This window comes from Xiphophorus maculatus, chromosome 8, assembly GCF_002775205.1.
Source record: "Xiphophorus maculatus strain JP 163 A chromosome 8, X_maculatus-5.0-male, whole genome shotgun sequence".
In the NCBI taxonomy this organism is placed as follows: Eukaryota; Metazoa; Chordata; class Actinopteri; order Cyprinodontiformes; family Poeciliidae; genus Xiphophorus; species Xiphophorus maculatus.
Window position 1 is genome coordinate 1218698 of NC_036450.1, and position 24964 is coordinate 1243661.

General features: G+C 43.1%; 1 protein-coding gene across 1 annotated transcript; it reads left to right on the plus strand.

Moving 5' to 3' along the window:
* Positions 1 to 1484: 1484 nt before the first annotated feature.
* LOC102229642 lies at positions 1485 to 14271 on the plus strand. Its single transcript, XM_023338804.1, has 4 exons — positions 1485 to 1565; positions 2421 to 2449; positions 7739 to 9310; positions 10518 to 14271. Exons 2-4 carry the CDS (start codon positions 2442 to 2444, stop codon positions 12085 to 12087), a joined length of 3150 nt encoding a protein of 1049 aa, XP_023194572.1. The 5' UTR covers positions 1485 to 1565; positions 2421 to 2441; the 3' UTR covers positions 12088 to 14271.
* Positions 14272 to 24964: the final 10693 nt, after the last annotated feature.

Consider the following 24964-nt stretch of genomic DNA (forward strand, 5'->3'; position numbering starts at 1 on the left):
TTGTGGCGCATCTGTATCTTATTTTGAAGGGATATATAAACGTTACCATAGCGACCAGAGTCAGAGAGCGTTAGGGCAGTGGAGAGACGAGAGGAGAGGAGCTTGTGAGTTTTAGGTCTGGTTCACACCATTTAAGGATTGTGGGCCGATTTTCCAAACCTCTGTGACCACAGAGCCGATAAAAGTCCAACAGGTTCGGTCGGTTCGTGAGTCCAGCAGCAACACACCACAGAACCGATTCCAGAAGAAAATCCAGTAAAACCCCAACAGACCATATATGAATTTATTTATTTATTTTTTATCGCCCCGCAAGGGGTCCTTTTGTGGGCTCCAGCGTCCCCCCTTTCAAAGCAGGCCAACAGGAAAGGGGGAAGGAGAGGGGGGAAGACACATGGCAAACGTCGTCGGGTCCAGGAGTCGAACTCGCGACAGCCGCCCCTCGTTTTGCCTGAATGTGGGTCGTGCCAACCCCCCCGCCACCACGGCACGCCCACCATATATGAATTTAGAATAATCAAACAGCAGTGATAGTTTGTGGCTCATTTTAAGCCATAAAAGACGAAACAAAAAGAAAAGATGTTTGATAAAAGACGGAGAGAGCAGCCGCTCTATTTGCTGCTCTATGATTTGGAGGTGAGTTATGATTTTTTTGTAGTTAAAACTTTTAACTGAATAACCATAACCACATATAATAAACATAGATAAAAATGACCTTTACATATAGTAATAAACATTTCCACATATCACCTCTGATGTCCACCGGACTCTTAGTTGCGCTAAGTCAACTGTCTGGGATCCCCTCCATTTCTTACGTCACCGCGCTTTCTGATTGGCTACCTGTCACATTCAACAGGCTGCGTTTCGCTCCCAGTCAGGGAAAACCCAACAGGCTGAGATAAAAGGGCCAAGACAATGTTGAATGTGCCCGATTTTAGATCGGCCATATTCAACACACCACCACGTTACACACCACACACTGCAGGACGTTGGAAGATTGTCGTAAAGGGAAAATCGGGGCAGAAAAAAAAAGGCTTTAGCTAGAATGCCAACATGCAGAAGCATTATCTTATGGTCGCCCCCCTTGTTAATGAGGAATGAAGCCTTCAAACTTCAGGGCTCCCTGAACCCTAACCCCCCACCCAGCCGCAGCAAAATTGCCAAGTCTTGACCGGTCCGCGGTAATAAAAAGATTGGGGACCACTGATTTACATTACATCAACCTCAGAAAAATGAGACAAAATCTGGAGCACCAAAGAAAACATCTTTATTTTAAAATGGAAGTAAAGCTAAAAAACTGTAATATCATTCACAGCAACTCAGTTTTTCTCATGTTTTAGTTCATATAACTGATTTACTTCCTGATTTCTGTGGCTCATATCAATAAAAAACAATGCAAACACAATAGGGTGGCTTGATGAGCATTTCTGTGAAATCACATGACCCTTTTGGTCACATGACTCAGAAACCCAGCAGCATAAATTGGTTGCAGATCATTTCACAGTTTATAGGTGGGACCGTCTTCCTCCTGCTCAGATCTGCAGAACTTTTCAACCCGACAACAGAAGGTAGGATCAGTTTTATTATCTATTGTTTGAGACTCAGAAAGCTGGAAAAAGGACATTGTTAATATATTTTAGGTAATGTAAATACAATTGCATAATAACAATTGTATTTATATTAAAATATAAATATTTTATATTTCAACACAATGAAATATCTCCTTACATTTGTATTATTTACTACATATTTATTATATCCTCATTTGTAAATCACATGTAATAGTAACATTACACTCACTGTTGCTGTTAAAATAAGGTTTTATAAATATTTATTTAAGATTTGGTTTAAGGAAGTGAACACAGGTTTATTTGTTTTCTGAATTTGTCAGTTAAACCTAAACAGGATTTTCCTGTTTTAGGCCTCAGCTGTATATGAGAACAATGTTGGTTAAACAGCAAAGTGCAAACATGATCAGATTAAAAGATTTCCTACAGCATTAGTTACTGAAAATAAACATAAAATGTGTCATTCAATAGTTTTTAATCAGGAGGATCTAAAGTTGTATTTCTGTAAAGATTTGTTTTATAAATGACATCTTTTCTTTTTGTATCTGTTTCTTTTCACAACTTGTTTCTGATAAGACAGAAAAACTTCAAGTTTGAACTTCTGCTTTCTCTTTTATAAAACTGATGAGTCAGCTGGTGATCTGAGTAGAGCTACATGATTTATTGAATTTATTGCCATGTTTGATATTAACTAAATAGATATTTCTAGAATTTTGTAACGATTCTAAAATATTCATGAATTTATTTTGCAATTTCTTTTTCAGATTCAACTGTAACTTTTTGGAAGTCTTTAATGACAAGTGATTTAGGTTTTTTATTACGTTTCATTTGATTTATTTGTCTCAATCGTTGCAGATTTCTGATTTGGGAACTACCATGGCACAGTGAGTATATCTGTACAAAAAACCCAAATCATTAAAGCAAGTGATCCTAAAGTTAGAGGAAGTTCTGTGATTCAGTTTGTTAGAAATACTGGCATCCATCCATCCATCCATCCATCCATCCATCCATCCATCCATCCATCCATCCATCCATCCATTTTCTTCTGCTTATCCGGGGTCGGGTCGCGGGGGTAGCAGCTTCAGAAGGGAGGCCCAGACTTCCCTCTCCCCAGCCACTTCTTCCAGCTCCTCTGGGGGAATCCCCAAGATGTTCCCAGGCCAGCAGAGAGACATAGTCCCTCCAGCGTGTCCTGGGTCTTCCTCGGGGCCTCCTCCCGGTGGGACGTGCCCGGAACACCTCACCAGGGAGGCGTCCAGGAGGCATCCTGACCAGATGCCCAAGCCTCCTCAACTGGCTCCTCTGGATGTGAAGGAGCAGCGGCTCTACTCTGAGTCCCTCCCGGATGACTGAGCTTCTCACCCTATCTCTAAGGGAGAGCCCAGCCACCCTACGGAGAAAACCCATTTCGGCCGCTTGTATCCGCGATCTCGTTCTTTCGGTCATGACCCAAAGCTCATGACCACAGATGAGGGTGGGAACGTAGATTGACCGGTAAATCGAGAGCTTCGCTTTTTGGCTCAGCTCTCTCTTCACCACGACGGACCGGTACAGTGCCTGCTTGACGGCAGACGCTGCGCCAATCCACCTGTCGATCTCCCGCTCCCTTCTTCCCTCATTCATTAACAAGATCCCGAGATACATGAACTCCTCCACTTGGGGCAGGACACCCCCCCTGACCTGGAGAAGGCACTCTACCCTTTTCTGGCTCAAGACCATGGCCTCGGATTGGGAGGCACTGATCCCCATCCCGGCCGCTTCACACTCGGCTGCGAACCGCTCCAGCGAGAGCTGTAAATAACCATAATAACCAGAATAACCGCGACCTCATCAAGCCAACAGGACCACATCATCTGCAAAAAGCAGAGATGAGATCCTAAGGCCACCAAAACGGATCCCCTCAACACCTTGGCTGCGCCTAGAAATTCTGTCCATGAAAGTAATGAACAGAATCGGTGACAAAGGGCAGCCCTGGCGGAGTCCAACTCTCACCGGAAACGAGCCCGACTTACTGCCAGCAATGCGGATCAGACTCTGACACCGGTCATACAGGGCCCATATCAAAGGGCCCGGTACCCCATACTCCCGGAGAACCCCCCACAGGGCTCCCCGAGGGACACTGTCGAACGCCTTTTCCAAGTCCACAAAACACATGTAGACCGGTTGGACGAACTCCCAGAACCCTCCAGGACCCTGCCGAGGGTGTAGAGCTGGTCCAGTGTTCCACGACCAGGACGAAAACCACACTGCTCTTCCTGAATCCCAGGTTCGACTATCCGACGGACCCTCCTCTCCAGGACCCCTGAATAGACCTTGCCAGGGAGGCTTAGGAGTGTAACCCTCCTGTAATTGGAGCACACCCTCCGGTCCCCCTCTTTGAACAGGGGGACCACCACCCCAGTCTGCCAATCCAGGGGAACTGCCCCCGATGTCCATGCGATATTGCAGAGTCGCATCAGCCAACACAACCCTACAACATCCAGAGCCTTAAGGAACTCTAGGCGGATTTCATCCACCCCCGGGGCCCTGCCACTGAGGAGCTTTTTAACCACCTCGGCGACCTCGTCCCCAGAGATTGGAGAGCCCAACCCAGAGTCCCCAGGCTCAGCTTCCTCAATGGAAGGCATGTTGGTGGGATTGAGGAGGTCTTCGAAGTACTCTGCCCACCGGCCCACAACATCCCGAGTCGAGGTCAGCAGCACATCATCCCCACTGTAAACAGTGTTGGTGCAGTACTGCTCCAACGACTATCCGGCATCCCCCTGAGACGCCGGATGGTGGACCAGAATCGTCTCGAAGCGGTACAGAAGTCTTTCTCCATGGCCTCTCCAAACTCCTCCCACACCCGAGTTTTTGCCTCAGTAACCACCCGAGCCGCATGCCGCTTCGCTCTCCGGTACCCATCAGCTGCTTCCGGAGTCCCACAGGCCAAAAAGGCCCGACTCCTTCTTCAGCCTGACGGCATCCCTCACCGAAGGTGTCCACCAACGGGTTCGAGGGTTGCCACCACGACAGGCACCAACAGCCTTGCGGCCACAGCTCCGATTGGCTGCCTCAACAATGGAGGCACGGAACATGGTCCACTCAGACTCAATGTCCCCCACCTCCACTGGAACGTGTTCGAAGTTCTGCCGGAGATGGGAGTTAAAGCTCCGTCTCACAGGGGATTCCGCCAGACGTTCCCAGCAGACCCTCACCACACGTTTGGGCCTGCCAAGTCTGACCGGCTTCCTCCCCCACCACCGGAGCCAACTCACCACCAGGTAGTGGTCAGTGGACAGCTCCGCACCTCTCTTCACCTGAGTGTCCAAGACATACGGCCACAGATCCAATGAAACGATGACAAAGTTGATCATCGAACTGTGGCCTAGGGTGTCCTGGTGCCAAGTGCACATATGGACACCCTTATGCCTGAACATGGTGTTCGTTATGGACAATCCATGACAAGCACAGAAGTCCAACAACAGAACACCGCTCGAGTTCAGATTGGGGGGGCTGTTCCTCCTAACCACGCCCCTTCAGGTCTCACTGTCATTGCCCACATGAGCGTTGAAATCCCCCAGCAGAACAAGGGAGTCCCCCGGAGGAGCACTCTCCAGTACCCCCTCTAAGGACTCCAAGAACTGTGGGTAATCTGAACTGTCGTTCGGCCCGTAAGCACAAATGACAGTCAGAACCCGTCACCCCTCCCGTAGGGAGAGGGAGGCTACCCTCTCGTTCACCGGGGTTAACCCCAACGTACAGGCACCGAGATGGGGAGCAACAAGTATGCCCACTCCTGCCAGACGCCTCTCACCGTGGGCAACTCCAGAGTGGAAGTATGTCCAGCTCCTCCCAAGGAGACTGGTTCCAGAACCAGAGCCATGCGTCAAGGTGAGACCAACTATTTCTAGCCAGAACCTCTCAACCTCACACACTAGCTCCTGCTCCTTCCCCACCAGAGAGGTGACATTCCACGTCCCAAGAGCCAGCTTCTGCAGCCGAGGATCGGACCGCCAGGGCCCCCTCCCTCGGCCGCCACCCATCACACACTGCACCCGACCCCACTCTGGAGGCCTAGCTCCCCACTCTGGAGGCCTGGCTCCAGAGTGGGGCCCCGGTGACCCACGTCCAGGCGAGGAAACACCAAGTCCAAAATTTCTTTCGTCATAGGGGTCTTCAGGCTGCACTTTGTCTGTCCCTCACCTTGGACCTGTCTGCCTTGGGTGACCTTACCAGAGGCATGAAGCCCCAGACAGCATAGCTCCTAGAATCATTGAGACCAGTGTTGTATAGTAACAAAGTACAAATACTTCACTACTTTACTTAAGTATATTTTGGAGTACTTCATACTTTCCTCGAGTATGAAAAATTTTGATGACTTTCACTTTTACTTCACTACATTTCCGAACTTAATTGCGTACTTTTACTCCGATACATTTTCAATGTGTGGTTTAGTTACTCGTTACAAAAACGCGCGAGAGAGAAACAAAGTGTTTTGACCCCACCTACTGATTAGCAAGTAGCAAGCAGGCTACCGAACAAAGTCCGTAGCCTGCTTGCCTGGGCTTGTTCATCACCTCCAATAGGATACACCTGTTTCGCTTCTCCCAGTGTTGGGGAAATTAGAAATCAGAACACCTTGCAGCGGGTGGGAGGGAGGGTCGAACAGAGAAGCGTGCTGCCCGCACTGACGCGGCTCAGGGATTACGTGACACGCAGCGCCGTGCCCTATAATGCACTGTAAGCTATGTAATGTGTTTTGAGGCAATTGACCAAAATCCCGGACAATTTTCAAATTCCCCCCGGACATCTTTTTAGGTCTGAAAAGTAGGACATGTCCGGGAAAAAGAGGACGTCTGGTCACCCTAGTTCAATGGGGGACAGAAGCCATAGCGATAGCAATTTAGACTGAATTTAACGAATATAGGAAAGGCATGCGAGTTCAAAACCACAAACCATTAACATGTGCTACTCTTTAAAACTGGAACAATTTATTAGCAGGTTTCATTTTGCCTGCACTTGGTTGGGTACATTATTTTAAGTTTATTTGACAAGTTTACCAAAATATAAGAAATGTCATTCAAACTTGCCTTGTTTTACTTTTTACTTGTACTTTTCATTACATTACTTGAGTACATCCATTTTTACAGTACTTTCCATACTTAAGTACAAGAAGTTTCAGATACTTTAAGACTTTTACTCAAGTAACATTTCAGTCAGTGACTTCGACTTTTACCAAAGTCGTATTTTGGAGAGGTACTTGTACTTTTACTTGACTCTGAGATTTCAGTACTTTATACAACACTGATTGAGACACTCAAACCCCTCCACCACGATAAGGTGGCAGCCCAAGGAGAGGAGAAATACTTATAGTGACACAAAATTATGGGACATTTCCAACATTACATAACCCTGAAGCTTGTTGCTGCATGTCAGAAACCAGACATGCAGCAGCAAGTTAGCTTGTTGCTAACTATATAACAGAAACCACCCTCCCAGGTTTATGTGGCCTCACTTGGTTTTCAGGACACAATTTAGACATTGTTTTGGGAAACTAACACCAAACCAATACTAACTTTAGTGACCTATGATTGGCGTAACTAGGTGTCATTACCCATGTGAACAACTATCTACCTATATTATGGTCATCCTCAGTCAGCAGTTTCTGGTCCAATTTGATGTCTGGCCCTGGAAAACGTTGGACTATGGTTGCTGGTGTCTCTAGTTCCTCGTTTCTGACTGTGGAACTGCCTGTTAGTAAAGTTGGTTTTCTCAAAGAGAGAATTGGAACAGATTCTTTAAAACTTGTTAAAGTATTGTCTGATAAAGAGCTTAACTCTGATCAATAATCAATACATGCTGTGATCTTCTTGGAGAAGTGGCCAATAATTGTAGGGAAACGTTTCTCTCTATAAACTGCAAACTCAGACTTGTGTTGTTAATAGTTTTAGCAAAGCAAATTGGATTTCTTCCATCTGCTCTTTCTCCACATTCAGTGATTCAGTCACTCTGTATTTCTGCTGCAGCTGAATCTATAACAATGTGCCATTAATTAAAACATCACTGAGTACATTTAAAGATGTGTTTATGATTTATATGTGCATATGACATAAATTTATCCCACTGTAATATTTTTTAAACTATAAGTCTTATTTTAAAACATGCACTGAACATCTTTATTGTTATTACAGGAACAGAAACTATTCATCCAGATTTGAGGAGATTTTCTCCAGTAGTGATCTAGTTTGTTCAGGACCTCCTACTGTCTACCAGCTGAGAACAAAGAAACAGAAGATTGGATCTCTGACCTCAGTAACTGTTGGAGAAAAACAAGAAACCAAACCAAATAAAACCATCTTACTGGTTGGTGAAGCAGGAACAGGAAAATCTACTCTGGTTAACGCTCTGTTCAACTACGCTGTGGGAGTGAAGTTTGAGGATGAAATCTGGTTTCAGGTCGTTGATGAGAACAAGGAAAGTAGAGACACAGGAAGTCAGACATCAGACGTGATCGTCTATCAGATCTTTGGTTTTGAGAATCAAACTCTGCCGTTCTCTCTGACCATCATCGATACTCCTGGATATGGAGACACACAGGATGTCGAACATAATATCAGGATCAATCAGAAATTAATGGAGTTATTCCAATCAGCTGATGGAATCCAGGAAGTTCATACAGTTGGTCTGGTGATGAAGGACAGAAAGAATCCAGTCAATGACCGACTGAAGTACATCTATGATTTTATTAAGTCTCAGTTCGGAAAAGATGTGGAGAAAAACATCGTAGCTCTGATGACAAACTCACAGGGAAATCCACCTAAAAATGTTCTTCAAGCTCTGGAAGCTGCAAATATTAAATGTGCCAAAAACGAGAAGAAACAACCAGTTCACTCCCAGTTTGATAACCGCCAGGATGAAGAACGAACAGAAGATACAGAAGTACCTCTAGAAAATGCTTGGAGAGTAACAGAAAGAGGAATGAAACGGTTCACAGCCTTTCTAGAAAACTCTCCACCTCTCCAGCAGAAGGTCGTGATGGAAGTTGAGAAAGAAAGGATCAGACTGACGGCCTGCATCCAGAACCTGCAGGAGAGAATCAGGTTCACTGAGCTGAACCTGAGAGATGTGGAACGAACTCAAGAGGCTCTTTGTATTAACAAACAGAAGATGAAAAGGTCTAAAAATTTTAATGTACTTATTCCTGAGACCTACAAAGGAATGGAGCCTCTTAGAGATGAAACATGTGGTTCAGACACAGCTGTCATCTGCCTGGGTTGTAAGGAGAACTGTCACTATCCTGGATGCACAAAGGCTTTAAATGCTCAACAATGTGAAGTGATGATAAATGGAAAATGTACTTCATGCACCAACAAGTGTCCTGCATCAGAACATGTGAAAAAAAACTGGCAATTTGTGATCAGGACCCAGATGGTTGAGAGGAATAAAGAAGCCCTGAAACAACAATATAAACAGAAACAGGAAGCAGGAGAGAAGAAGGTGAAGCTTTCAGAAAGACTTGAAAAGGAGAAAACAAAGCTGAGGGCAGAGAAGAGACAATTAGTAAATGAAGCGTATAGACATTCGATCAAGCTTTCTGTGTTAGTTAAGAATGATGATTCAATTGATGATTCAATTTCCAATTATGTCATCTTGGACTTCCTTATCAAGAAGATGAAAGGACAAGGAGATGAAGAAAAGTTGCAAGAACTGGAGGAAATATACAACCAAATGGATCAGGCAACCAGAACATCACAGAAACACAGGTAGGTACTTTCAAGATGTCACTTTATGTTATGTTTAATTGTTCAACATTTCTAGATCTTATGACTGTGGCTCTGTGAGTAGAGTAGTCGTCTTGTGATCAGAAGGTTGTATGGTTGATTCCAGCTTCCTCCTGCCACATGTCAATGTGTCCTTGGGCAAGGCACTTAACCCCAAATTGCCTACCAATCTGCGTATCGGTGTGTAAATGTGTGTCCGATTGTGTGTGAGAATGGGGGATTGTGGCTCTAAAGTAAAGTGCTTTGAGTGGTCAAGATGATTGGAAAAGGGCTGTAGAAGTTCAGTCCATTTACAGCTCGGGATCATTTAGTGCTAAAACCTGAAATGTTCAACATCTCCTGTCACTGTTCATAGTTACAAACCAAATCCTATTATTGGTTTAGGTTTTGATAAGTTACAAAAGCTGTGCATAAGTAAGGAAGATACAAGGAGGCTGATTGAACCAACTCAATACAAAAAACAAACAATGGGGTCATGGGAACATGATCACACAAGGACTCAGCTTAGCAGAGAAAATGTAACCAGGAAGAATCAGTACAATACAATAACATGCCAGCAAGATCATAACTGTAATAAAATGCTGAACAGAAGATCCAAAATTCAAGGAGGATGCATGAGGCAGGCAGCTGAAAGTCAGAGATTACTTAATAAATAAAAACATTGGTTTGGAAACCAGAGGTGTGTATCTAGGAGACTGAACCCTGACCCTCACACATACACACAAAAGAGACTTCTAGACCCCAATAGAGTTCAAGAACCAAAATCAAAATGACACTGGGTGGGTAGAGCGGACCTCTAAAAGAGGGCAAAAAACAACAACCCAAAATCCCCAAAGTTCCCAACACCAATGCAGCTGGTGGAACAAATAGAGGCTCATATGGCCAACAGCCCACATTGTCCCTGCTAGAAATTGGCAACCTTTACGGAACCTCATCACTTTTAGGAAATGTCTGCAACAAAAACAGACACTCTCCATAAATCATTTAATTCAATCTACGTTTTATCCATAGAGCCACATAACATCTTTTTTCACATCACAAACATGTGTACTGCATATGCTGTATTTTTATGTTGAATTTGTTCTGGATGATTAATTATTTATCCCATTATCAATACATTAATAAAATAAGTTCCCATGCATTTTGGTTACATTTTTAATAAATAAACGTTTGTCCTGTTTTTCTGCAGAATGGCAATTACCTCATCTAATCAGGAGGCTTTGATCTCAGAAAGTGTTCAGATCCATGAAGGACCTCCTGCTGTCTACCAGGTGATACCAAAGAAAGAGATGATGGGAACTCTGAGCAGACTGACGGTTGGAGAGGAAGATGAGATGAAGACCAATAAAACCATCTTACTGGTTGGTGAAACTGGAACAGGAAAATCTACTCTGATCAACGCTCTGTTCAACTTCGCTGTAGGAGTGAAGTTTGAGGATAATGTCTGGTTTCAGATAGTAGAGGAGGACAAGAAAAACTATCAAACAGAAAGTCAGACATCAGATGTGATTGTCTATCAGATCTTTGGTTTTGAAGGTCAAACTCTGCCGTTCTCTCTGACCATCATCGATACTCCTGGATATGGAAGCACCAGAGGGATTGAAGAAGATAACTCTGTCAGTCGAAGATTGTTGGATTTGTTTCGATCAGAGGATGGAGTTCATCAGATCAATGCAGTGGGTCTGGTAATGAAGGCCAGTGATAACAGACTGAGTGACCGACTAAGATACATCTTTGATTCAGTGACGTCTCTGTTTGGAAACGACCTGGAGAGAAACATTGTAACTCTGATCACTCACTCTGATGGAAAAACACCTGAAAATGTTCTTCAGGCTCTGGAAGCTGCAGATATTAAATGTTCTAAAGATGAGATGAATCAACCTGTTCACTTCATGTTTAATAACCAGCAGAGGCAACAGAGATACACAGAGAAAGATATAAATGCTTCAAAATACTCCTGGGACTTTACAAATGAAGAAATGGGTCATTTGAGAGACTTTCTGAAAAACACCAAACCTCAACCACTGAAAACAACAGTGGAGGTTCTGAATGAACGGATCAGACTGACGGCCTGCATCCAGAACCTGAAGGAGAGAATCGAGCTGAATGAACAGAAACAGAATGAAATAAAACAGATTAAAGAAGCTTATAATAAACATGAAGCTGAGATGAAGAAGAACAAGAACTTCACTATAGACGTTGATGAGCCGTACAAAGAAACAGAAACAATTAGGGGAGGAAAGTGGGGGTTGGTGTTTTTAGAAGGAGCCGTCACCTGTAATATTTGTAAGGAGAACTGTCACTACCCTGGATGCACAATGGCCCGGAAACCAGCACACTGTAATGTCATGAAGTGGGGTCGCTGCACAATATGTACCAACAAGTGTCCTGAAACAGTTCATGTCAAAGAAAACTGGAAATATGTGACAAAGACCAGAAAAGTTCCGAAGACCCTGAATGATGTGAAGGCAAAATATGAAAAAAATAAAGCAGAATGTGAGAAAAAGTCAACTCTTTTGGAAAACCTTGAAAAGGAAACCAGCAAACTGACAACAGAGCGGTGGACGCTGCTGGATGAGGCCTACAGTTGTGTTACCAGACTGGAAGATATTGCGCTCAACATTAATTCAGCATCCACTTTTGTTCATTTGGACTTTTTGATTGTGAAAATAAAGGAAAAAGGAGAACAAAAGAAAGTTGAAGTGCTAGAAAAGCTGAAGAACAGGATGAATGAGGGTTTAAAACCTCCGAAAAAATAGACTTCCTAACTAGATGCCTGAGCCACCTCAACTGGCTCCCCTCCATGTGTAGGAGCAGTAGCTCTACTCTGAGTTCCTCCTGGAGCTTCTCACCCCATCTCTAATGGAGAACCCGGATACCCTGCACAGGAAACTCATTTCAACCACGTATATCCATGATCTGGTTTTTTCAGTCACCACCCAGAGCGCTTGACCATAGATGAGGGCAGGGACATAGATTGAAACATCAAAAGAAAACATCAAAAGTTTTTCTTTTGGCTCCGCTTTGTCTTCATCACAGACCAGTGCAAAGCCCACATCACTGGCACCAATCCGCCTGTTGATTTCCTGCTGCATTTTTCTCTTATTTGTGAACAAGACCCCAAGATACCTAAACTCCCTAACATGGAAAAGGCACGCTACCTTTTTCTGGCTGAAGACCATGGTCTCAGGTGTGAATCTACTGATTCCCAGCCCAGCTTCTTCACACTCTGCTCTAGCAAATGCTGCAGATCACAATCCAATGACCAACAGAACAACATCAGTGGCAAAAAATAGAGATATAATCCAAAAGCCACCAAAATTGATTCCCTTTTATCCATAAGGACGATGAACAGAATTTGTGACAGAAGGTAACTTTGCCAGATTCTCACTAGATTCGACGTACTGCCAGAAATGCAGACCAAACTCTGACACCAGTCATAAAAGGACCTAACAGCCCATAGCAAGATACCTGGTACCTCATATTCCCAAGGTAAACCCCACAGGATTCCCCAAACAACAGTCAACTGCATTTTCCAAGTTCACAAAACACATTCAGACTAGTTGGGAGAACTCCCAGGCACCCATAATGAGCCTGCTGTGGGTTTAGAGCTGGTGAAATGTGCCAGCCAGTTGAAAAAAGACTCGCAGCAGAAGATTCTCACAGCAGACACAGATCCTATCCTCTCTACATCCACTTTGATGACAACAAAGTCAATCAACGTACTGAAGCCAAAGGTTTGTTAGTACAAAAAGCACCTGCAAACCTTTGCAAGCATGTTGGACACCATTACACTTGTCCAATGTGTTCATTATGGACAATCCATGACAGGCACATAAGTCCAGTAGCAAAACACAGTTTGGGTTCAGATCTCCAATAACTAATGTCCAGATCTCTCTGCCGTTGCCCATGTTGGTGTTGAATTGCCTCAGTAAAGACGAAGTCCCACCAGGAGTGTCTGTGACGTCTTCTCCTAATTTAACACAAGTTTTACACACAAAGTTAACACTGAAGATTCTGCTTGTTTGTTCACATATGAGATCAGAATTACATATTTTAGTTGATCAGATGGAAATACTTGGATCATTTTATTGTTTTAAACTTCTTTGTATTGTGATATGTCAAGATGAGGTGAGTTCTCCACTATTCCTAATTTTGAATTGTTCATACAATTAAAGAAGGTTGTGTTTTGTATTTTTCTTATATTTTCATTATGTTAATAATTTGTTGTTTATTCTGTGTTAAGCATTTTAATTTTTAAACAGTGTGAGAAGCAGAAGTAATCTGATTATTAAGTTGAATATGAATTGCATGTTTTTATGTTGAGTTTATTTCAAGTCTACAATGAAACTGATAAATCAGCAAAGGGACGATTCTTAATAATGAATTTGATTAATGCTCATTTTAAAGATGATTTTTCAATGCTTTTGAAAATAGTTGAGAGAAGAAAAGGCACTAACATTTTGGGAAATATATAGACCAAATATGCATCTTTTACACGTTTAGCTTAATAGGCTGAAGTTCTATTCTAAATTTATTGGAGATGATCAGAGTTTTGGTTTTATTAAATATTTTTATGAAAGTTTTGGAATGATTTTTGATTCTTTGTTGGAATTACCATTGAGTACTTTCTTCCTTTTGGGTTTTTGAGTGATCAAGGATTAATCAACTACCACAGGAAAACAACCCTAACCCTAACCCACTTACTGGTTACTGGTTGAACTGCCTTGTTGCTGAAAATGTGCTATATAAATAAAATTACCATACCTCTCTCTTTCTACGACCAGTTATTTCAGTAAATTTCATCTGCCTCAGCCTTTAGAGACAGAAAGTCAAATATTATTTGGTGATGTTTACATGTTATCTAATCTTTCTCAGCTGTTGAATTGAGTTGTGTGTTTTACCTGCTAAAGCTTTACAATAAAGAACAAATAAAATAAGAACCAAAGTTGTGGATATTAAATCATTTATTTATTTTAATTGTTTTTGATTCTTTGATAACATTACAAAGACTGGCTGCTTCAATAAACATATTAACTTCTAAAAAAGGGGATTTCAACTCCAATCATGAAGGTTTGGTGTTCTGCAACTTTTTGGTGTCTCTGCTTCAACACACCTGCATCATAGAGAGGTTGTTAGCAGGCGGTAAGAAGGGGATTCAGTCATTTTACTCAGGTGGTTTGGACCAGAGGCACATTTAAGGTTGTATGGGATTGGCCCTCAAGGACTGGAGTCAAGACCCCTGTTCTAAACTGTTGCTTTTTCTCAATGCTAAACTACAGTAGTTTGTCATCATCAGCGTTGGGATGGGGTCTTGCTTCTGTTTACGCGTTTAAAAATAAAATAATGGGATTTTAAGATGGCGCAGGAAATAGGAGAATAATCAGCTAGCTCTCCAGACTCAGGTACAAAATGCCCACAACAAACTTGATAGATAAATCTAAAGCATGAGCAGCAGAAAATTTAGATGTTGCTGGATTCTAACATAAGTCTGAGATATCTATTTTTAAAATGTGCACATTATTTAAAACAGGATCCTGAAGACTAGAGTTAAAATATTAAAACATTTAAAATGTTAACAAAACATTGGAAAATTCCTGAAGCTTCAGTAAAATTTGATAAATAATTTGAGTAAAGAAATACAATGAGGAATGACTGAAAATTTGTGACTGATGACATTTTGACTGACTGCAAATCTGACCAATAGTTTTGTGTTTGTCACTTTTCATGTTGGTGTGAATGAGTGTGTGATTATATTAAAAAATCTATTCAAGTATTGAGTAACAGATCTGCAGATGTCGTCCAGATGCTCTGACTGTGGATGCTCTGCACTTTGCAAAGAGGTAATTCTCATATATGGTATGAATTTATAGAGATAACGGGGCACATTTGTTAACCAACTTGTAAAAAATATAGGAATTACATTTCATATTGATTTAAAACATCATTGCGCATGCCATCCCCAAAGTGCAGGGCTAGTGGAAAGAATGAATGGAACAATAAAAAATAGATTTAAAAAGTGCATTGAAGAAACAGGTCCCCCTTGTACTCAATGTTTAGAAGTAGTAAAACTGTCAGGTCTAAATACCTATTAAAGACACATTAAACAAACACAGGAAAGACAAGAAAGTTAGAATCTTTGTTCTCGCGAGGAGAGCAGACAGAGATGTGCTTTCAGTTACAAATCTCCAACCGCTCTGAAACACATTTGTCCCCTCCTCGCTTTTTATTGCTTTTAGAAACCCTCTTACACCGGGCGCTGCAACTTCTCAAAGGGAGGGGGAAAACAATTCATCACATAGTTGCAGCGCTAATGACATTCACTATCTAGACACATGTTATCTACACTCTAGATCAGGGGTGTCAAACTCCAGTCCTCGAGGGCCGCTGTCTTGCAACTTTTAGATGTGCCTCTGCTGCACCACACCTGAATGGAATAATTAGGTCATTAGCAAGGCTCTGGAGAACTGATCTACACAAGGAGGAGGCAATTAAGTCATTTCATTCCAGTGTTTTGTACCTGTGGCACATCTAAAAACTGCAGGACAGCGGCCCTTGAGGACTGGAGTTTGACACCCCTGCTCTAGATCCTTCTGCTCCAGGCACGGCGTCGAATAGGACACGTTGTATAGCTTCAAAGCAACGGCTTTGTAGCACAAAGAAGAACAGAGCAGAGTTTATTGCAGGACTGCTAAACTCAGCTCGGAGCAACTAGCACCTCTGTCTCGTAGGAAGTCCTGCAGGGCAACAACTGCTGAGAGTAGCTGTCACCTCTATTTCCCAGGGAGGCCTTAGGAAGGAATCAAAGTTATTTAACACACAGAAACATTACCTAAAATAGAAGAAGAAGAGAAAAAGCATATAATTAAACATTATCTAAATGTAACTACAAGGCTACATGATACAACGAATATTTGATAATTACTAAAAATACAATTTACCCAACAAAAACTATATATTAATATATATTATATAAGTTCACTAGGGCTTACTCCCTATGAAACCTTGTTTAGGGTGACCATATAGATTACCCCAGTTTAAAATGAATGGGAGTTAAATGATGAAAGTAATCTAGCTGACTACATGAGAGCAACCTTAGAGAAAAGACAAGAAAAACAAACTGATGAGACTCATTCTGTTTCCCAGCAGGAAACACAGCTAGTTGATCCAGGAGATTAGGTGTTGATAAGGAGCATGAAAAAGAAACATTGGCATTCACTGCAGCAAGGTGGTGTGCAGTCATGATTAAAGGTCATGAAGTCATGATTGCACTCACATCCTGGTAGACCAAGATGGCGGTGCGTGAACAACGCGAGGCTCAGCGTCTCTCCAGAATCTGCTCTTTAGTGGTTTTTTTATCTTTTTATTACTGGACTTTTTTTTTCAGAATTGCACAGCGTTGCTGCACTACAGCAGACATGAACTTCTGGACCTTTGGAGCTACAATTTTGACTCTATGATCGCCGATCTCCGACTCATCCCAGAGATCTCCAGAACACCGGAGGCTGCTCGCTTCTCCCGGCCGGGTGGAAGGGTACGCAGGCCGCGACGAGAACGTAAACAAAGACGGGGTAAGCGTGGAGGGGTGCGAGCTAGGCTAAAGCTAACACCACACCGGCTCCCTTTACCCAGCATTTTCCTTGCCAATGTCCGTTCTCTGGCTAATAAAATGGACGAGTTACGACTATCCATCACGAGTGACAGACGGATTATGGACTCAAATGTCATGTTTTTCACCGAAACATGGCTAAACAACAGCTGCCCGGACAATGCTATCCAGCTAAGTGGACGCCACACACACCGAGCCGACAGGACAGCAGATGACTCCGGCAAGACCAGAGGCGGAGGTTTGTGCATTTATATTAACAAAGCTTGGTGCACAGACTCTGCTACTACCGAGAGTCACTGCTCACAGAATGTGGAGTTTTTAATGGTCAAATGCAGACCTGATTACCTCCCAAGGGAATTCACCTCGATCATCCTCACTGCCGTGTACAACCCCCGGATGCTAATGCCAAGCTAGCCATGAAAGAACTCTATGCGGCTATTAGCAAACACCAAACCAAATACCCCGAGGCTGCTTTTATTGTTGCAGGTGATTTCAATCACTCCAACTTGAAGACAGTTCTTCCCAGATTCTACCAACATGTCTCCTGCCACACCAGAGGAGACAAGACCCTGGACCATGTCTACTCCAATCTGGCTGGAGCCTACAATGTGACACCCCTCCCCAATATCGGACAATCAGACCATCTCTCCCTGTTCCTCACACCTCGGTACTTACCACTCATCCAACGTGTGAAACCTACCGTGAGGACAGTAAAGGTGTGGCCAGAGGGCTCAGACGCTGTGCTCCAGGACCGGTTCAGGAATACAGATTGGACTATTTTCCACCATACAGACTTGAATCAGTACGTCTCATCTGTACTGAACCATATTTCCACCACCATAGAACGTGTCACTACCTGCAAATGCATTACCATGTACCCCAACCAGAAACCCTGAATGAACCGAGACGTTCGTCTCCTGCTGAAGGCCCGTAACATCGCCTTCAGGTCAGGGGATGCACAGACTTACAGTGCAGCCAGGGCTGAGCTGAAGAAGGGAATCAAGAAGGCCAAACACCACTACAAAAGGAAGGTGGAGGATCATTTTTCTAACTCCAACCCCCGACGTATGTGGCAAGGCCTTCAGATTCTCACAGACTACAAGAACCCCAATACAACCCCCGCTTCTACTGATGTCTCCTTCCTCAACGAACTTAACAACTTCTATGCTCGTTTTGAGAGAGGGAATACCACAACTGCAACCAAAGCAGCTACCACCCCAGGCCAACAGCCACTGACTTTCCTCCCCACTGACATAGGAGCAGCTCTGAGCAGGATTAAATCCCACAAGGCTGCGGGTCCTGATGGCATACCTGGACGTGTCCTCAGAACGTGCTCTGGGGAGCTGGCAGGAGTGCTGACGGACATCTTCAACCTGTCCCTGGCCCGCGCTGTGGTACCAACCTGCTTCAAGTCTACCTCCATCGTCCCAATCCCCAAGAATCCCAACCCAACCAGACTCAATGACTACTGCCCGGTAGCCCTTACCCCCATCATTACCAAGTGCTTGGAGCGGCTGGTCCTAGCACACCTCAGATCCTGTCTCCCCCCCACACTAGACCCCCACCAATTTGCATACAGGCAGAACAGGAGCACAGAAGATGCAGTCTCTATAGCGCTGCACTCTGTCCTTTCTCACCTGGACAGTAAGAACACTTACACCAGACTGCTGTTCTTAGATTTTAGTTCAGCATTCAACACTGTCATCCCATCACAACTCATTACCAAACTCACAGACCTCGGCATCAGTCCACTCATGTGTAACTGGTTGCTCGACTTCCTGACCAGTCGACCTCAACATGTCCGGCTGGACAACCACTTCTCATCCACCATCATCATAAACACCGGAGTGCCACAAGACTGTGTGATGAGTCCCTTCCTCTACTCCCTCTTCACCTACGACTGCAGACCTGTCCATGGCTCTAACGCCATCATCAAGTTCGCAGACGACACCACGGTGATCGGCCTCATCAGAGATAATGACGAGGCCGCTTACAGGGAGGAGGTAGACCGTCTGGCTGAGTGGTGTGACAAAAACAACCTGCAGCTGAACACCGAGAAGACCAAGGAGCTTATCGTGGACTTCAGGAGGAACGCTGACCCACATCCACCCATCCACATTAAGGGGACAGTGGCGGAGAGTGTGGACACCTTTAAGTTCCTGGGAGTCCACATCTCCGAGGACCTGACTTGGACGACCAGCTGCTCCAAACTCATTAAGAAGGCGCATCAGGGCCTCTTCTTCATGAGGACCCTGAGGAAGAACCACCTGTCCTCAGAGATCCTCACGAACTTCTACCGCTGCACCATTGAGAGCATCCTCACCAACTGTATTACAGCTTGGTACGGGAACTGCTCTGTCTCCGACCGGCAGGCGCTGCAGAGGGTGGTGAAAACTGCCCAGTATATCGCCGGGGCACCGCTCCCTGCCATCAAGGACATCTACAGGAAGCGTTGTTTGAAAAGGGCCGGGAAAATCACAAAGGACTCCACTCACCCAGCACACACACTCTTTTCCCTCCTGCCCTCTGGGAGGCGCTACAGAAGCCTACGGACCAGAACCACCAGGCACCGGAACAGCTTCTTTCCCACAGCTGTCACGCTTTGAACGCCTCCTGTCATAAAACATAAACTATAAGGACTGTACTCCCCTATCCTCTCATACAACAATAACACATGGACTATCCTCACACACACACACATCACGGACTGTTTTCTTCACACACACATACAACCTGTAAATTTTATCTGCCATTATTTATCTATAATCCATTCCCTAACATTCTTATATATTCTGTATAATCTGTGCATATAGCTCCCATATTTATATTTATACACAATATCTATATCTCTTGCTATAACCCCTTATAGTCCATACATACATAGTCTTGTACATCTGTAAATAAATATCTATATCTCGTAGAGCACTTCTGGATAGATGCAAACTACATCTCGTTGCTTGTACTTGTGACAGTGCAATGACAATAAAGTTGAATTCTATTCTATTCTAAAGTTAATGCTTCATTTAACCCTGTGTCTAGGAGTGACATCTGGGGGTGGTGCGGTGATGATAGAATATTTGATAGACTTCCTAGAAATGTTTCAGGGATGTGCAGACTGATTACATTACTAATGCCAGTATCAATCTACCCAATGACAGTTGGTGAAATCACAGAAAGAGTAAATAGTGTTTTGCCTGAACAATGGAGAATAAAAAGAGAGTTAGCTCCAGATCTCACTTATATTGATGCTATTCGAGTACCAAGAGGAGTCCCAGATGAATATAAACTAGTAGATCAAGTAAAACCAGGACTCGAGTCATCACTCTGATGGTGGTGTATAATAAATAAGAATGTAGGCAGAATAAACTACATCCATTACAATGTTCAGAGACTGGGTAATATGACACAGCAAGGATTTGAAGCCATTGCTGATCAATTGGCAGCAACTTCCCTTATGGCATTCCAGAACCGTATTGTTAGATATGCTGTTGGCTGAAAAGGGGGGTATCTGTGCAATGTTTGGCGAAGGATCTTGGACATTTCTGCCTAATCACCTCAGCTGATGGCAGCATAATGAAGGCCATTGAAGGGTTGCGCACTCTGAATGGCAAAATGAAAGAACATTCTGGAGTCAACACTTCTATGTTGGACTCCTGGCTTGATGTCTTTGGGAAGTACAGAAGTCTGATTTCATCTGTTTTAGCATCTATAGCTGTTTTTGCAGCAATACTGACCTTGTGTGGATGTTGTTGTATTCCTTGAATGAACAGAGGTTCATTAATATATAATTTAATAACTACTGCTATCTCTCCAGATAAACAGCTGACTCAACTGTATCCTCTGCTGGGTGAGTGCCCAGGATCTAATGTAGAAGAAGATGAAGAGTCAGTAATACATGTTTGATCTATATAGAACTGATGTTTAATTTCTTTTCTCTGAGTGTAAACATGTGTGATCTCATGAATATGATCTTGCATTTGAAGATCCTAAAGCGAAGTGACTGTTAAGTGATAGGAAGATTAGAGCAAACAATTAGATATACAGGAGGGAAACTTATGTTAACTTATGTTTCCTGTATTTGATCAATAAATCATTCAAATTTTATCTGTATAGCACATTTCAGCAGCAAGACATTTCAAAGTGCTTTACATCATTATAAACACAGAAACACAATGAAACATAGAATCAATCATCAAAACACGACATTAAGTCAAGTTACATCAATAAATTTGTAATTGATTACATTTCAAATACAATCCTAAACAGGTGGGTTTTTAGTCTAGATTTAAAAGAAGTCAGTGTTTCAGATGTTTTACAGTTTTCTGGAAGTTTGTTCCAGATTTGTGGTGCATAGATGCTGAAAGCTGCTTTTCCACGTTTGGTTCTGGTTCTGGGGATGCAGAGCAGAACCAGAACCAGAACCTGAGAGGTCTGGAAGGTTGATACAACAACAGCAGATCTTTAATGTATTGTGGTGCTAAGCCGTTCAGTGATTTATAAACTAACAACAGTATTTTAAAGTCTATTCTTTGAGCTACAGGGAGCCAGTGGAGGGACTTTAAAACTGGTGTTATGTGCTCTATCTTCCTGGTTTTAGTCAGAACGCCAGCAGCAGCATCTGGATCAGCTGCAGCTGTTTGATTGATTTGTTGGACAGACCTGTGAAGACGCTGTTGCAATAATCAATACGACTGAAGATGAAGGCATGGATGAGTTTCTCTAGATCTGGCTGAGACATTAGTCCTTTAATCCTGGAAATGTTCTTCAGGTGATAGAAGGCCGACTTTGTAACTGTCTTTATGTGGCTCTGGAGGTTCAGGTCAGAGTCCATCACTACTCCCAGGTTTCGGGCTGATCGCTGGTTTTCAGTTATAACTGAAGCTGTGCATTGACTCTAGATCTATAACTATATATCTATAACTCTAGATCTATAACTCTAGATCGTTCCTCTTTAGGTCCAAAAATAATAACTTCAGTTTTGTTTCTGTTCAACTGGAGAAGGTTTTGGCACATCCACACATTTATCTGTTCTAAGCATCTGTTCAGTGATTGGATGGGGTCAAAGGTCACCTGGTGACATCGTGATGTAGAGCTGTGTGTCATCTGCATAGTTATGGTAGCTAATATTATTTCCTGTTATAACCTGAGCTAGTGGGAGCATATAAATATTGAATAAAAGGGGTCCTAGGATTGAACCTTGGGGTACCCCACATGTGACCTTTGACCTCTTTGATGAGAAGTTTCCAATTGAAACAAAGAAATCCCTGTTCTTTATGTAGGATTCAAACCAGTTAAGCACTGGACCGGAGAGTCCGACCCAACTCTCCAGTCGATTCAGTAATATGTCATGGTCAACACTGAGGTCCAACAGAACCAGCACTGTGGTTCTGCCACAGTCCGTATTTATATGGATGTCATTGAACACTTTGACTAGGCCAGTCTCTGTGCTGTGGTGACCATGGAAACCAGACTGGAAGGAGTCAAAGAGGTTGGTTATAGTTAGGAAGCTAGTTAACTGTTTACACAGCTTTTTCAATAACTTTGCTGATGAATGGGAGGTCAGAGGTCGGCCTGTAATTCTGCATTAGTGATTTGTCCAGATTGTTCTTTTTTATCAGTGGTTTGATTACTGCTGTTTTCAGAGCCTGGGGGAAAACGCCTGATGAGAGCGATGAGTTTACTATTTGGATCAGATCAGCAGCAATAACAGGCAGAACTTTCTTAAAGAAATGTTCTAGAGTTATAGATCTAGGACATCCAGACAGCAGGAACTGGAGCTTAGTTGACTTATAATTTCCTGTAGGGTTTTATAATTAAGTAGTTGAAATTGGGTCATTTTTCCTGTATTTGTTTTGTTTGGGCTCAGCATTGGTTCTGACTTTATAGTGGATGTACAGATTAATCCTCTGATTTTTTGAATTTTCTCTGAAAAGAAGCTGGAAAACTGGTTGCAGGCGGCAATACATTGGAATTCAGGTGGTAACGTCACAGGAGGGTTTGTGATTCTGTCAACTGTTGCAAATAAAGCTGGAGCATTATTAATGTTTTTGTTTATGACATCTGCAAAGAAAGCCTCTCTTGCATGTTTTAGTGCTAAATGATAGTTACGTAGACTTTCTTTATAGATGTCACAATGAACGTGGAGTTGAGTTTTACGCCATTTTCGTTCTGCCCTACGGCAGAGTTGTCTTGCAGATCTAACTGTTTGTGCATTTCTCCATGGAGATTTCTTTTTACCAGACACAACCTTCATTTTAATGGAATCAATAATATCTGAGACTTTAGACTGAAAATCATTTACCAACTTATCTACATCATTACAGGTTAAGGGTGAGGAAGAAGAGTAGATTTGATTAAAAGTTTCTGCTGTGTTTTCAGTGAGAGAACGTTTTGTGATGGTTGCTGTTTGTCCAAGTGGGTTAAAAGATAAAGAACTTTCAAAGATAACAGGAAGTGATGCGACAGGCGACATCAGTTACAGAGACATTGGAAATATTCACACCCTTACTGATAACCAGGTCCAGTGTGTGTCCTTGAGTGTGTGTTGCTTGTTTGACATGTTGTGTTGGACCAAAAGTCTCTACCAGTTCAAACCAGTTAAGCACTGGACCGGAGCTTTTTTGCCCCTCTGTCTTGGGGGTTGTCAACATGAATGTTGAAATCACCAACAATTATTAAACAATCATAATCAATACATATAAGAGATAGAAGTTCATTCAAGAAATTGTAGTTAGGAGGCGCAGATTCAATTAGTACGATCGATTCATTATTATCATTCAACCATGTTTCTGTCAGGAACATAACATCGATATTATGTTCAGTGATGAAATCATTAATTAATAGAGCTTTAGCACAGAGAGATCTTGTATTTAAAAGAGCTAGTTTAAGTGACTTGGAGGCCAAGAGTTCTTCAGTCTGAGGTTCCTTTAGGCAGGGGAACATTCTGATGTTTGAATTAGGTCCCCTATATTTTATGTTTCTGTTTCTTGTAAATTTTCTTGTAGTTATCCGGACAGGTAATGTCCTGTTCTGCAGTGCCGAGGGGCCAGACACATTCTGGAGCAAGAAGGGTGTAAAGATAAAGTCTGGACCCCGGCCTCAGACCTCAGAAACGCAGAGTGATGGATCCTCTGGGACGTTAGAGTCAGGTGGCTTAAATGAAGTGAGGTCTGCTACGTGAGCGCTAAGGAGAGACGTCCCAAGTACAACCTGTTGATTCATTCCATCTGTAAATTTAAGAAACTCCGGTCCAGAAGACATTTCTCCATGTGTATCTTGTGAATCCTGTGAATGAGTGGGTGAGCAGAGAGGGAGGGGAGAAGGAGGAAGGGAACCAGTCGCTCCGTCTCCAGTCGATGTATCAGCTTGTTTTAAAACTGGTTGTTCCTGATATGCAGAGGGTTCCTTCCTAGTCAGAAATCCTTGAGCCTGTTCTTCTGAAGCGATGATCACGTTGCTGTCCTTGTTGATAAAATGAAAAAGGTTTGCAGTGAGCAGCTTTATCCCATGTTTATTAAGATTGCGTCCGCTTCTTCCAAAAAGGTGAAAGCGCTGCCAATAGATCCAGAGGTTATCGATGAAGGTCACTGAGCTGGCAGAGCAGCTTTTAATCAGCCATGTGTTTATCATGTCCAGCCTGGAGTGTTTTTCATCTCCCCATTGAGGTGATGGAATTGGACCACTGAGAAATAACTTCATTTTCAACATTCCCATAGTTTTCAGTAGAATATTAAAGTCCTTTTTCAGAATCTCAGATTTCTGCTTTGCCACATCGTTGGCTCCAACATGCACAACTAAGGACTCAATATCTGGCTGATCAGCGGTTAGCGAAAGAACTTTACGAGTTAAATCAGATACAGTGTCACCAGGAAAAGAAATCACTCTCGTTTTCTTGGGATTGCAAACGTGACTGATTCCATTTACTGCCTCGTCTCCAACAATAAGCACTTTTGGCACCTTTCGTTTTCCTGGTAGCCGCTTTGTCCTTTGGAGCTTTGGGGGGTGGATGTGTTAGACTTGCCTCATTG

What these genes read in the sequence shown, in the direction of transcription:
- LOC102229642 (XM_023338804.1), top strand. An exon ending in AGAACATCACAGAAACACAG is followed by an intron (nt 9,311 to 10,517) that starts GTAGGTACTTTC and finishes GTTTTTCTGCAG; the next exon opens with AATGGCAATTACCTCATCTA.